Raw genomic sequence first — 14234 nt, forward strand, 5'->3', positions numbered from 1 at the left:
TATATATATATATGTTGGAAACTGGTTTAGAAAATATTTTGTAGCAATTCTGTGTGCTTGTCACCCCTACTCCTCTTTCTGTTTGCTTACTTAGTTGGTTAGTGTCTCTAGGTGGATTACTTTGGTGAAATCTGTTATCCTTTCCCCTCTTTAATTGCCTCTTGAAAGGTTATGCCCTAGCATGTGCATTTTCATTCTGGAATAACATTTTTCTGCCAATTCCTTTAGACCACAATAAGTTTCAGTAGTTTCTTATTGTTTGTTGTATTTTTTTCCAACAGTGACTGGGACACACATTTCTTCACAGGTTGAATCAATTAAATTTAGGTTCATTTACAGGAATTTTTTGAGATTAGTTTTTAAATTTTCTTGTGATATCAGGAGGGCTCATCTTAGCTGTCTCTTTCCCTGGTTCTTTCTGGTAAACTAAATGAACTATGTTTTAACTTATATGTCTAACACATATACCAGAATCCTCATAGTTTCTTTATACCACAATTTTGGCTGCTTTGAGAATACCCTCTGGACAGAACATCCCTATATTCTGTGGGAAGTAAAGCCTGCACCCTTCAGAGATATTTTGTATTGTTTTGTGGCCTGTCTTTTTTTTTTAATTTTATTGAGTTTATTGGTACATTTTAGGGATACAGTACAGTTACATTCGTTGTTGGGATCTTGTACCTCTACATGGCAAGTCTTGATTCTCATTTTTTCCCCTTACCCCTGCCCTCCCTTCACCCCCTCCTCCCCTCCCCATCTACAAACACTTTATTTTCATCTTTTCATTCTCTCACATTTTTTTCTTTTCCCTTTTTGTTCTTCCCCTACCCATCACACCTTCCCTACACCTTTAGCTCCTTTCTTCCCATTTCTAAATGTCAGTAATCTTATTAGAATCTTATGCATTGTTGCAGATTATTTACACCAGGGAAACTATTCGGTATTTACACATGTGTGACTTATTTATTTCACTTAGGAGTATATCTTCAATATGTATCCATTTTCCTATGAATGAATCTATTTTCTCGTTCTTTATGGCTGAGTAATATTCCATTTTATAGAAAAACCACAACTTCTTTATCCAGTTTCCAATGGATGGGCAAATGGGCTGTTTCCAAGATTTAGCTCTTACAAACTGTGCTGCTATAAACATGGGTGCACATACTTCTCTGTGATATGATTCTTTTAGTTCTCATGGAAAGATACCCAGCATGTGGCCTGTCTTAATAACATTTTGAAGTCAAGGCACTAGAGCTTGATATATAGTGGTATACTTCTCTCTGAATGATGCTGCCTGAAGAGTTGGTTGTGAGCCAAAATGCCATCATGTTTTAGCCTCTGGTCTGAATAATTGCCTTCTCTTGGCATTGGGGACCCTATTTTACAGTTAAACTAGGATAACAGCAATTGGAGAAACAATAACCTCCGTATTTGACCTAAGTGAAGCCTGCATCTCTCAAATTAAAGGAGGGATGAAGAAGATGGCCCTCACATCATAGCCATACTTGCCTGGAAATTTAGCTCCTGCAATAAGTAAGTAGGGGTAGAAAAAGAAGTGCTAATATCCTACCCCTCCAAGGAAAATAATACAGCCATCCAACAGAGAGGTGAAGGGCAAAAACTTCCTGTGTTATTTGCTGCACTCACTAGACTTGGAGATTCTTTAAACTTGAACCGGGAATGGGGGGAGAAAGGAAATGTTCAAGCATCATAGGCCAGTTTGTTCTCACCAAACTTGGTAAGCTTGCTTCTTTCTTTCTTTCTTTCTTTCTTTCTTTCTTTCTTTCTTTCTTTCTTTCTTTCTTTCTTTCTTTCTTTCTTTCTTTCTCTTTCTTTCTTTCTTTCTTTCTTTCTTTCTTTCTTTCTTTCTTTCTTTCCTTCTTTCTTTTCTTCTTTCTTTTTTATTTTTTTACATTTCTTGTGTACTTTTAAGGCTATTTCAAGAAATTTTAAATAGGTACTTAGGGGAGTATGTGGGTGTGCATGCATACATGTGCATGTTTTATAATTTTTACCAGTTTTATTGAGAAACGGATCCTGAAACATCTCAGGCTGCTATGCTGGAAGTGGAACTTTTAAGGCCTTCTTGAATTAAGCAATATATGAACTGTCATTCTCTGTACAAGAAAAGCTGTGTTATACACTATATTGTTTCATCTTTGCATTTCTTGATTCTTTCATTGATAAAGAGGGATCTGCAGAAACAGGAACCTCTTCATTTCTGTGTGCAGAGGAAATTATATTTGAAAATTATAAATGTGTTTTTGTCCTTGACTGTTTGAATGTAATGGTCTTCACCTTAGTCTATCTAGGGCAATCAGTACGCCAGGAGAAATATCATAATTTGATACAGAAGAATGAGAACAAAATGGCCAGGGTATGTTCCAAAATCCAATTTTAAAACAGGTTAAAGCTAGGTTTAACTACGGGGGAAAAGACAGTCCAAAGTTCTTTTCTTTGTTACTGAGAATAACAACTTGATGTCCTTTCCAAAACATTAAAGCCTTGAGACTCCATGACAGAATAAGATATAAAGAAAAGAGTTAAACGGCTTTCAGTTAGTGGCAAAAAAGGAAGCATGTAGGGAGAAGAACAGATAGCTTCAGATAGGTATGGATTTCCATGGCCTGGTGCAGTGGGAGGGGTAGAATGTTAAATAAACTGAGAAACGAGCACAGAGTTCTTAAACCACACTTATTGCTTTGGAATCTGAGAGGAGGCAGTTGCCTAACAGGTCTCATTCAGGACAAGACAGTCAAACTTCTTTGCGGGTAGCTGGCATAAGACAGAAAAAAAAACTGGTTCTGAGAACAGATGCTGAGCTGAGAGTCAGTTTGCCAAGTCATCTGTTGTGGTGCATAAAGGCATGGCGTGGATTGGAGATGGACTTTTAGGCCAGGGGTTAGTGGCAGGCAAGGCATGACTCAGGTCTGGAGACACTGAAAGCAGAGAGCAGACCAAGTCATCTAGAGGGAGATGCTAATGCTCCCTGGGAACACTGCCAAGCCATGCCAGAGCAGATCACAAACTCACCTGTAGCAGACTGCAGTACTAGCAGTCAGGGCCCAGGAGGACAAAGGACATCATGCCAGAGAGCAGCAGATGTAAGCCAGCGAGCTAGAAAGGATTGGAACAAGGCCAGAGCCCCTCCCATCCTCCCCACCACCAGAAGAGCCATGGAATTGTGCAAATCTCATTCTCTCCCCTCTACAGCAGGCCATGATCTTAGGCAGAGAAGCAGATGAAAGTGAGGCTTTATGAGAGTTTGAGGATTTCCACCCAAGATGAATAGAACACACTAAAAAGACTATTTAAAACAAAAGCTGGACTAAGATTGCTTATTTCACACATTTGCCCCTGACAACCAGTAGTATTATAGACAGCTGCAGAGAAATAAAAGAGCTGACTTCTCTCTGCACTTTTGATTTATAAGGTGAGTAAATCCTGTAGCTACACTACAAGTCCAACAATGTACATGAGTATGTCAGCACATAAAATATATTGTCTTTCTCCTCGTTGCCCTTTTTTCTTCTTACACCAAAGTGAGATTTTTTTTCTGATATATACTTGTAACTAGTCAACAACCAAACACCTTTTGTTGGTGGGAAGTATACCAAAAGCAATTAAGGCAGAGCCATAACGTTCTCAGATATTATGGAAGCTCAACAGAGGAGGAGAGGTTACTCCTTTGCCTTGCCCCTCACGGCTAACACAAGGGCTTATCACACAGGCCTAACCAATTGGCTTGCAGGAACTCACGAGGCCTGTAGGGGGCAATGTCGAGGGACTGGGGAGTTTCAAGGCAGCAGTGACTATAGAGTTTCAAGCCTGAGCATGGAGAGTGTCCAGGGACAGGAAGCCCAGGAGGTTCCGTTCTTTTCACGTCAGGCTCAGTGGGTGACCTTGTGCTTAGTCCACTTGGGCTGACATTTAAAAATACCATAGGCTGGATGGCTTACACAACAGTTATTTATTTGTTCACAGTCTGGACATTGGAAAGCATGAGATGGGAGTGCTGGTCTATGTAGGATCTAGTGAGGGCTTCTCTCCCTCTCTTGCAGATCTGTGTCTTCTTGCTGAGTGCACTGAACACCTTGCCATGGTGTGCACACATGGATGATTCAGAGAGATGCCCTGCTCTTCTTCCTTTTGTTAAGCCAACAATCCTATTCAGTTAGGGCCCCACTTTTGTGATTCCCCTTAACCTTAATTGTTTCTGAAAGGCCCTGTCTCTAAGTATAGTTTCAGCGAGGTTAACACTTCATTATATGAATCATAAAGGGACAGAATTCAGACCATAGCAGCTTCCTAACTTCCTTTCTATTCTAACTTAATTCTTTTTCATCAATTCTATCAAATATCTCCTTTCTTCCTACAAAGGGGGAAGTTTAAGTTTAATCACAGCTAGCTTCTTCTGTGGGCAACCATGAATTCATATGATATAGAAACATGTATCAAAATAGTCCTTCGGGGAGTTGGTGTCAGCTATCTGTCCTAGCTGGGGTTAAAGAAAATGAAAATCCAGCTAGCATTCAAGAATGGCAATCTATCGGCTATAACAAATAGCCAAATAATTCTGTGGAGATTTTAATGAAGTGTCAGTTGGAAAGAAGGATTTCAAGGGATCAAATTGTCATTGCTGTGGAGTAGTGTGAATGATATGAAGAATTTAAAGATGCCAGATGAGATAGACACCTCTAACAGAACTGGACAACTTAAAGAACAGATGACAAACTCGAGCCTCTACAATTCAGGTCATGGCACAGATTCAGGGACTTTCTCTGGCTTTGATAAACCCCTGTCTGCAAAAGCTATTTCTCAAAAACAAATGCAAAGTTTAAATTTGGTTGGTTCCCAAATGAAGCCTATTGAACTGCCAGTGTCACCAGGTGACTTATATGTAAATGAGAGCAATAATTACAAATTAACAAGAAATCAAATGTAGGTAAGAATAAGGAGATCTAGGAGTGCCCCAAATCACATTCTACACTCAACCTTGCTTGATAGACAAGGAAGACTCCTTCATTTGCATCTTCCTCATCCTCAGGGAGGGTTGAGTCACGTTCTGGCTCTCTCCCAAACCTCATCTCATCCAAAGCAAACATGGGCATCATGCCTAGAGGACCCAGAGAGTAAACCATGGCTGGTACATGCAACACCTAGTTAAAACAAATATAAGCCAGAGGATGGCGGAAGGGGATCTTTAAACATAGAGGAACTTGCTGTATCAGGAAATCTTCTGTGGGTCAGTGGTCTGCTAAACTCCAAAATATATAGTGAATAATTGCTTCTCTAAACCAAAATTCTTAGTGGGCCATTTTCACTTTTGCAAGCAACATATTCAACATTTGCATTTACTTACTCAATGTATTTACTGGGAAATTCAAAAGGCTTCCACTTTAAAGTTGCCACACTACTTAGATACCATGGTCCAGGTGATCCAGTGGGGTTTTGAATATCTGTGTCTAACCACACAGCCTCTAAGGGGGAATTAAAAAGAGCCCTTCAGATTTTAGAATAAAGGGTAACCTCTTTATTGTATTATTGCTCTTTGTTTGAGAGCTAGATCTTTGTTTGCTCCTGGGCCAGAGTGGAGACTAAAGCCTGACCACGATATACCAGATAACTACAGAAAACAAACTATGCATTATGAACAAGAGTATTTTTTGGTCCACCTGCCTATCACTCTTGTGAATCCATTGCTTCCTCTTCAGTGTGAGCGAGTATTTTGCAATGAACAACGTGAGAATCAGCTACACATACTTCCCAGAGTTCCCTCTCCTGACACACAGTAACTCCCTCCTCAGCCTAAAGAGGAATGTGTGTGACCAGCTGTCTGAAAAGAAAACACTTGGGACTGGACTTGGGGAAAGTCTAAGTCAGTGGTGGCCAACCTATGGCATGTATGTTATTACGTTTTAAGACAAAAATGTTAATGTGCGAATTATTTTTTCTAAACTAAAAGATACAGCTTATTTTGAGACAAATGTTCACATGGATGTTTACTAAGATTTGATTTACTGTAATGGCACCATCACTGGATGCTCTACAAAACCTGTAGCATGAGGCTTGTGCTTTGCGATATTAAGGCTGGCTAATGTTTTAGCCAGTAATTATTTTAATTTCTAATCCAAATCAAGAATCCAATTTTGAAAACAAAGCTCTCTTGACCTTCTCTGAAAAGGTGGTTCGGGAAAACAATCTCTCTCTTTTTTAAAGCCAGGCAATTTTTTCTGTTCAATAGAAATATCTTTTAGAAAGTCTGAAACATGTATGTTCTCTAGATAGCTCACCTGTTTTTTTTTTCATTAAATAAAACTTGCTAAGATGACATGATAATAATGTTTTCAAAGAACAATAATATGGTAGGAGAGGATTCCTCAATCTCTGACCTTTGTTAATAATGGGGCTAGGGGTTTGATAGTTTGACACTTTAAGCAAATGTCAAAGAATAAGTATGGGGAATATTTCAAGAAAGCAAAATAAAGCAGATGCCAATGGAATAGTCCATTTTAATCTAAGGAAAAGAAGTTAAAATAGGATTAGTGTGTGTCATCCTACTGAGGACATCTAATTTGCAGCCAGATGTCACCCCTCCTTCCTTCCTTCCTTCCTGTCTTTTCTTTCTTTCTTTCTTTCATTTCTTCACTGAGTTTGTTGGTATATTTTAGGTATACAGTACAGAGTTACCTTCATCATTGGGATCCTGTACCTTCATCATTGGGATCCTGTACCTTTACATGACAGGTCTTGGTTCTCATTTTTTGCCCATTCCCCTGCCCTCCCTTCACCCCCTCCTCCCTTTCTCTTTTCTTTCTTTCTTTCTCTCTTTCTCTCTTTCTCTCTTTCTCTCTTTCTCTCTTTCTCTCTTTCTTTCTTTCTTTCTTTCTTTCTTTCTTTCTATAATGAGTTCAGAGGCAGATCCAAGGCATTGAAAGCCAAAAGTTCAGTTGGAAAGCTTGAGTCACAGTCTGTTTTCTCCCATGTGATCTCTAGGTATTTTAGGATTAGCTTCCATTGGGGAATTATATATAAGAGCTGCTTGATTTCAGATTTAAGCTCCCAAGTAAATATTTACCTTTATATTCTCTGGAAAATGAGCTTACTTGGCACTGTTTTAAATCAATTATTATACTTGCGAGGCCAACAGATACAAGATTTAGAACTCAACTTTCAGCAGTTCAGAATTCCATTTTAATTGTGATCTCTCATCACCTAACATGAAAGGAGGGAGGCTAGGGGAGCAGCAGAGTTGGGTAACTGATGAGGAGGTCAATCCTGGGCTCTGGGACCCCTTTCCTTGCAGAAAGACACATCTCAAAAGAGGCTACAAAGGGAGAGCCCAAGGGTTTCCCACTCTGTGATGACAGGATTCGGGTTATTTTAGTTGCCCATCTGGAGCTACAACTTCACTGCAGTCCAACACTTAATGCCTGCTTGCATGTGGTTTTGATGACACAAAATAGAAAGAATCCACAGTGCCATCATTCACCCAGGGGAGTTCCCTATGAATCAGGGAACTTTTTTCACCTTGGTCCCTCTGCCCAGCTAGGGTGAAGCCAAAAGCTCATCAAGTTAGGCTGTCTTTTTGGGTCTGAGTTTCTGCACTTGTAAAAGTATGGCCTCTGAGAGATTTGAGCAGCCCCTGATCAGGAGCCATGAGCACTGTGCTCCACTGAGCCCTTGACTGGCTGCCAATGCAATGGAGAAACTGGATTTTTAATTTTATTCAACTGTAATCAATTTAAGTTTGAATTTAATAAATTGACACTTGATTCAATTATTGGAAATCTTTTAATATATTTGCAATAAGAGTATTATATGAATCTACTTCTTTAATTGTAAAGCTTATGAAATCTAATTATAGCTCAAGTATGTCTGATGAGAATTTTCGTGTGAGTTTGGAAAAGAAGAAAAATAGAATACCAAATTTTGAAGACTTAGCATAAAAATGTGCAATATCTCAGTGGTAATTTTTATACTGATTATATGTTGAAAATGATACTATTTTGAACCTATACAGTTGAACAAAACAGATCATACAAATGATCAATGGAAATTATATTTCTCCTGGAAAGTACTGAGCTAGATTGCTATCATTCTCTTACAACAATCATCTCTCTGCTTGCAGCTTCTGAAGTAAGTGTATACCAGAGATAGGAAGCCAATGTCCAAACTCTCCTCTGCCTGCCAAGATGATATATTTTTTTTAAATACAAAGGTGAAATAAAAGCCTTCCTTAGCCACCTTATTTCGCACCTCTTCCCAATACAAAGTCCTTTACATAGCTTCTCACACAGTAAATCTGTTCTATCTGAGCCAGTGCAGGCTGCCTTGGTAATATTCTCCTCCACTTCTCCTAAGCATCACATTCATGGGTAGTAGCTCATGCCTGCACCAGCCCAGTGGCTGAAACAGAAGGCCTGGGTGAAGAGGAAATAGAACCTCTGCTCAGCATAGAATCTCAGCCTCGTGACCTTTTCACAATAATCAAATAAAACCAATACAGCCTTCTTGCATGGATCGTACTCTGTGCCATTTGACATGCAGTGAGTATTTCTGCTTCCGCTTTTCTTATTCCTGTAGTACCATTTCATTTTCATTCTTCATTTCTTTCACTGAGGTCTATTGGGCACCTTCTTTGAACCAGGCTCTGTGCTACATGTGAAAGTAAAGAACACAACACTCCCCCGAAGGAGATCACAGTCTAAGACGTAAGACATGGAAACAGCAATGCGATATCGTGTGACAAAGGGAGAGCAGACTATGCCTGAATATGAGAGGGACATCAGCCAGAGGAGGAAAAGCCAAGGAGACCAGCCTTAGGCACACTCCCAAGGAGGGCCCCAGGCAGACTCATTCAGACAGGGACGCAGCATGTGCTAGTGCATGGAGGCCTGGTTTGATTTTCTTGGATGTAAGAAACAAGGCATCCAAGGAAAGAAGACAGATGGGCTGGCCAAGAGGAGAGCACAAAGTTCCTATTTCTAAGATACCATGGAGGGAAGAGGAAGTTCAGACAACTGTCAAAATCACCCACATTTTAGAGGCAGGCCCTCTTCTTTCCTCCCGTTTGACTGACATTTTTCTCATTTCCTCCAGGGCTGTGCAGAACCTGGAGTCTCTGGAGATGGTCTGGCATCATCTTTGTCATTCAGCAACATTTTTGGGGGGTCTGTGGTGAGCAGTCTCTTAGTTACTGTAACAAACACGGCTCTGCCACACCAGGACCTCACGGACAGTCCAGGGAATTATTAATAATAGGCAAAGCAGAGGCAATTTGGCAGGGAACCATAATTTTTTCTTTCCCTACTACTTGGAAATAGAAAGCATGTGTTTACAATGTTTGGGGGGTAGAAATATTTTGCTTCAAATCAGCTTTTCTTCTCTAAGGCTTCTTTTCCTGCAGCTAACTGCCTGAACGGATGAGGGAGGTCTAGCATATTTGAAAGGGCAGTTTTCATGGGGACTTTATTCTTAAATCTTCCTAGTTTAATCATTCTCTGGAATCTTTTGTGTAGGCTAAGTACTACGGAGAGAGTATTTGTTACACCGCACAGCCGAGAAAGGAGACAGGCCTGGACAAACCCAGACTATCTTCCCCTTCATTGAAAAAAATAAAAATGTGAAATACACAGGAAAATAAACGCACTAGAGCTACACTCTAGAGGCAGAACAAATCAATGCTCTCAAATCACTAGCTTGAATAGGATTCAATTTTCTAGTCAGTGACTTAAAAAACAGTCACCAAGGCTTCACATATATTTTGGAGAATTAAAAGCTAAAGTGAATTTTACATATACAATGGCTTCAAGTATTATCCATGCAAATGCCTCATTGTACCATAACATTCGGTATTTAGTTGTTTCCTGCTGCTGAAAACTGCAGTTGTCATGAAAATGCTGCCATGGCTCCAACCTCAAAGCGACAGCCGACTCACATCTGCCTCACGCTGGGACCTCGATGCTGGCTGCCCACTGCTGCTCACCCCCTCCTGGCAAACACCTTCACACGCACGGCAGGTGAAAGGTGAGCACCGGGCATCCTAGACAGCCCAGCGGCTGGGCGACCACGGGCAGCCAAAGGTCGGGCATCGCCTGTGGTGACGGCACAACTTGCTGAACCAAAATCTAAAGGTTTTCTCGTCTGAACCCATCAGGGATTGCTTCATTATCAAGAGCTACGGTAGTGAGCCTTGGGTTCAAATCTGTATTGTGGAATTTGAGCCATCTAAATGTCCACCACCACAAGAAAGCTCTATGAGTCTTGTTAACAAAACAGAAATAACTCTTGCCAATATCTGAGAAATAAATTCCTTCTTTCCTGCTGCTTGGACCACAGCATAATGAAGGCTCCCAAGCTCTCTTTGCAGTAATAAAATGAAATGTACAGGCTTTTTCTTTTGATGTGTTTCACTTGAAAAGTTTAGAGCTGATGCCTTTTCATTCTTAATTTATCTTCCCCTGTAAATATTTCTGCACGATTTCCAATATCCTGAGTACACACATTTTAGAAAATAATCCATTCCTTTTATTTCAGTTGTATAACTTTACGTTATGGATCAAATTTGGGGCTAAATATACCTCTGGCTGCAGCTCTCCAAATACCTCTGGCAGCAAATTAACTCGAACAAATGTTTTGGTTGGGTGGTGAGGTTGTTTTTAATGTTTTTGTTCTTGTCTGGAAGCCCAAGGATAGAGCTCGCTAAGGCTTTTCTGACTTTGTATTTTCTGCCTCACTAATAACAGGTCTCAAATTTGTGGATAGGTATACTTAACATTATACCACCAGAGGGCACTACGTGTTCGTTTCTAAAATTCACGTCAAGGCTTGAAGAATAGAGACCCTGCTATGAAAAAAATTGCGTCCAGGTCGTTAATCAGGAAAGGTCTCATGGCACAGATAGACAGCACTGAAGTTCAAAACTAAGATTTTACTTTGTGTTGGCATTATGTATTTAGAATAAAAATTAAAAGTCTCTGTAGCTTACACAAACCAAGATGCTCTGATTTATACACCTACTATAAACCAAGCAATAAACGCTAACCACTTTTCATTATTATGGTTTTGTTCAATATTTACTGCTTACCAACAATGAGCCCATAATTCAGATGTGTTCTTTGCCACCCTAAATGATAACACTGCACAGACTCAAGAGAGAATCTGCTTTGCTGTACTGTTACCCTCTACAAATGCAAACTTGCTCATCTTACTCTCAGTACACACGTTTCCTTCTTTTACATTTATGTAATTTTGCTTTGAAGTAATCTTACTTCTAGGAAGAATTTTGATTTATCAGCTTCAGCTTGTTTGTTTCGAGATTCACTGAGATTTGTATGTGGCTTTTCCCCTTGATGTTTCCTGGTATGTACCAAGACGGCATGGAGTTCCAAGGCCACTCACCTAGGTGTAGCTTGTAGGAAACTAGTTTTAAATGGAGGGTGGAAACACGGTGTTATTTGGATTGACCGAGCAAATCTAGGATCAGCAAAGTTTTCTGTAAAGGACTAGATTAAAGATTTTAATACCTACAGAATTCAACACTGTAACAGGAAAGCAACCACAGGTGTAAAAGGAAGGAGGCAGCTATATCTCAATAACACTGTTTCTAGAAACAGGTGGTGGACTGTGGTTTGCTGAGCCCTGCCAATGGTGAATTTTAGCATACACATCTTATTGATGCCGTGTGTAACGCTGTCTACTGTACAGTATGCTGGTGATTTTCATTTTTCAGGGTTTTCTCCTCATATAATTTCACCGTAGTGGGGTCTAACTAGGGTATCTGAGTGTCTGTATCTCAGGAAGATTTCTTATGACAGGATAGGAAATAACAAGAAGGCTGCTATTCCCTGGCAATTTCTCTGGAGATGATATGGAGAGGAAACAAAGGACATGGTTTACCTTCAGACTGATGTGTAGCAAGAGGAGTCTGGGTCTCCTTGGAGTAAGACACCACTTCTCGGGGCAGGAAATCCACTTGGGTAACCTTGGACACACCCAGCTTATGCAGTCTTCTTCTGTAAATAACAGAGGGCAAACACTTAGTAGGGAACACCTTCATTTCAGAACAGCTATCAAGAATAAAACAAAGTACCAAACCCGGGAAACTCCAAACACCCTCAATTTCTCGGTACAAGTGGCAGGGCTGCAACATGGAGTTGGCCCTGGGCTAGAAGTCAGAGAAAGCCTGGGGTTTTAGCCCACTGTGGCCCAAATTGGCTGGGTGATGTCAGCAAGCCTTTCGTGCTGACTCTCAGCTTTCCTCTCTCTGGACTGTCTTGGTCCAGTTCAGATGACTTATTCCATTCTGAGCGTTTCTGACTTTGATTAAAATGTATGAAGCAAACCTGCATTTATAATGCAGGATTCTAGTTTCCTAGGTAAGAGCAAAAACAATAGAGAAGTGGATTCCCTATTGGAGTAACACTGTCTTTATGAAAATAGTGATGGGATCCTGGTCTAAGGAGGAGCATGACAACTCTCATTTCTCGGAGAAGGAACTAATGCAGATTTGTGTATGAATATATTTGAAAGAGCCATTAATACAGTACAGATCTAGACATGGAGTGATAAAGGCTTAGCTCAGCATTCCAAAGTTCACTGTGATTGCATTTTTTTAAAAAGTCATTGCTGAATATTTACGTAACACTTGAAGTATTTCCAGATGTCTTCATGACACCTTGGTGAGTGTGGGGGCAGATGCTAGCACTGCCATTTTATAGTTAAGTAAAGAACATGGCCAAGTGCCTTCAGCTCAGAAATGGTGGAACTAGAGATACAAATGCTATTGATTCTGCAACTGTATGTGTTATTAACCAAAGTCCTGCTGCCAAACTCCCACTTAGCATTTTTAAACGTGAGCCTGAATCACTACAGACATATGAAAGGCTCCCAGGTCACCCAAGAAACAGCCAATCTGGAGGCTGAATCATCTGATGGGCAAACACAGAGACTCTAACATCCCCGTCACTAGCTGTGTACACCTTGCATAAGTTTCTAAGCTCTCTGTGCCTCAGCTCCTCATGTGAAAATGGAGATAACAGTTCATTCTAACATGATTGCTATAGGTAGTCTGTAGGCACAAACACATATAATATGCAAATATCATATGTACACATGCACATGCATGCATCATTTGTACACATGGATCTTAAAACCATTTCTAGAACACTGCCTTAAGAACACACATTTAGTATTAATATTGGGCCGATTCTACCATATTTCTTAAAGATTTCCAGGCAGAGATGTGAGAGGAAAGAAAGAAAAAGTTGCAACAAGCAGCTAAAATCTCACATGCTCTAGTTGTCTAAGATCGATAGAGATGCACACTGTTCGTATTATTGTGCTTCATGATTACCAGCAAATGGCATGACCTCCTCTCTTTTTCTCTTAATCATTATTAGTAGTAACAATGTGAAAGGGAATGTGTACTGCACCTAGGAATTTCCATGTAAATCTCCCAAGCATTCTACCTAAGGCAATACAACTTCTTTCCTATGAGTTGACAAAACAACTGAGGTGAGATCTAAGATGTGCACAAATGAACAAACAGTCCTTCGGGGAACAAGCTTTGCTGGATGCCTCTGTGGTTCAGATGCAGCAAGCCTGACTGTAGCCCAAGATCCGTTAGGCCTAGGCCACGAGGGTCCAGCACTTGGAAGGCTGGGCCACGACAATACACAGAAGAGTCAGGCTGGGTCCCTTGTACTCCCTCCCACTCAGTGGGAAACACATAAAATGTTCTGGGAGCAGTATTATTCACAGGGAAGAAGTTCAAAGTATTATTTTAAAACCTTCTTGGATGAGACAATGTTTTCCTTCCAGAAGCAGGTCTTTGTGATGCATGTGAAAGAGAAAACACAGACACTCCAAGACTGCTTGAGGCAGAGCCTCTCCTGCTATTTAAGCCTAGCACATATTTCTGGGGCTCCAGTCAGTGTTCATCACAGGTTCAGGAAGACCTCTCCATCACTTCAGGCCGAGATGCCCCCTGTCACACGGTGCTCCCCATGGACTCCAAACTTCCGTGGGCATCTGTGTGAGGCCCAGCAGTCTCTGAGCTCTGGTTAAGCCATACCTGCACCTGCTTGCAGGGACTCTGCAAGAATGGCTCATCTTACTGGGTGGACAGAAATAGGCACTGGGTTGTATGAGGCTGATTTATAATTTGAGAGTCTATCATGATAAATTAAAACCAACCAGTGAGGAAGCACAGCCAAGGAACTCATGCAGAG

At 40.6% G+C, this 14234-nt stretch overlaps 1 protein-coding gene across 7 annotated transcripts in view; it reads right to left on the reverse strand.

Moving 5' to 3' along the window:
• Dync1i1 (dynein cytoplasmic 1 intermediate chain 1) overlaps window positions 1-14234 on the reverse strand; it is a 317434-nt gene that overhangs the window by 220757 nt on the left and 82443 nt on the right. For all 7 annotated transcript variants that reach the window (XM_033758325.1, XM_033758328.1, XM_010603398.3 and 4 more), the window contains one exon: window positions 11902-12017. In XM_033758325.1, coding sequence (XP_033614216.1) covers window positions 11902-12017 — 116 coding nt within the window. The remainder of the gene's footprint in view (window positions 1-11901; window positions 12018-14234) is intronic.

The sequence above is a fragment of the Fukomys damarensis genome, unplaced genomic scaffold (genome assembly GCF_012274545.1).
Source record: "Fukomys damarensis isolate Sample0158 unplaced genomic scaffold, DMR_v1.0_HiC HiC_scaffold_4, whole genome shotgun sequence".
Classification (NCBI taxonomy): Eukaryota; Metazoa; Chordata; class Mammalia; order Rodentia; family Bathyergidae; genus Fukomys; species Fukomys damarensis.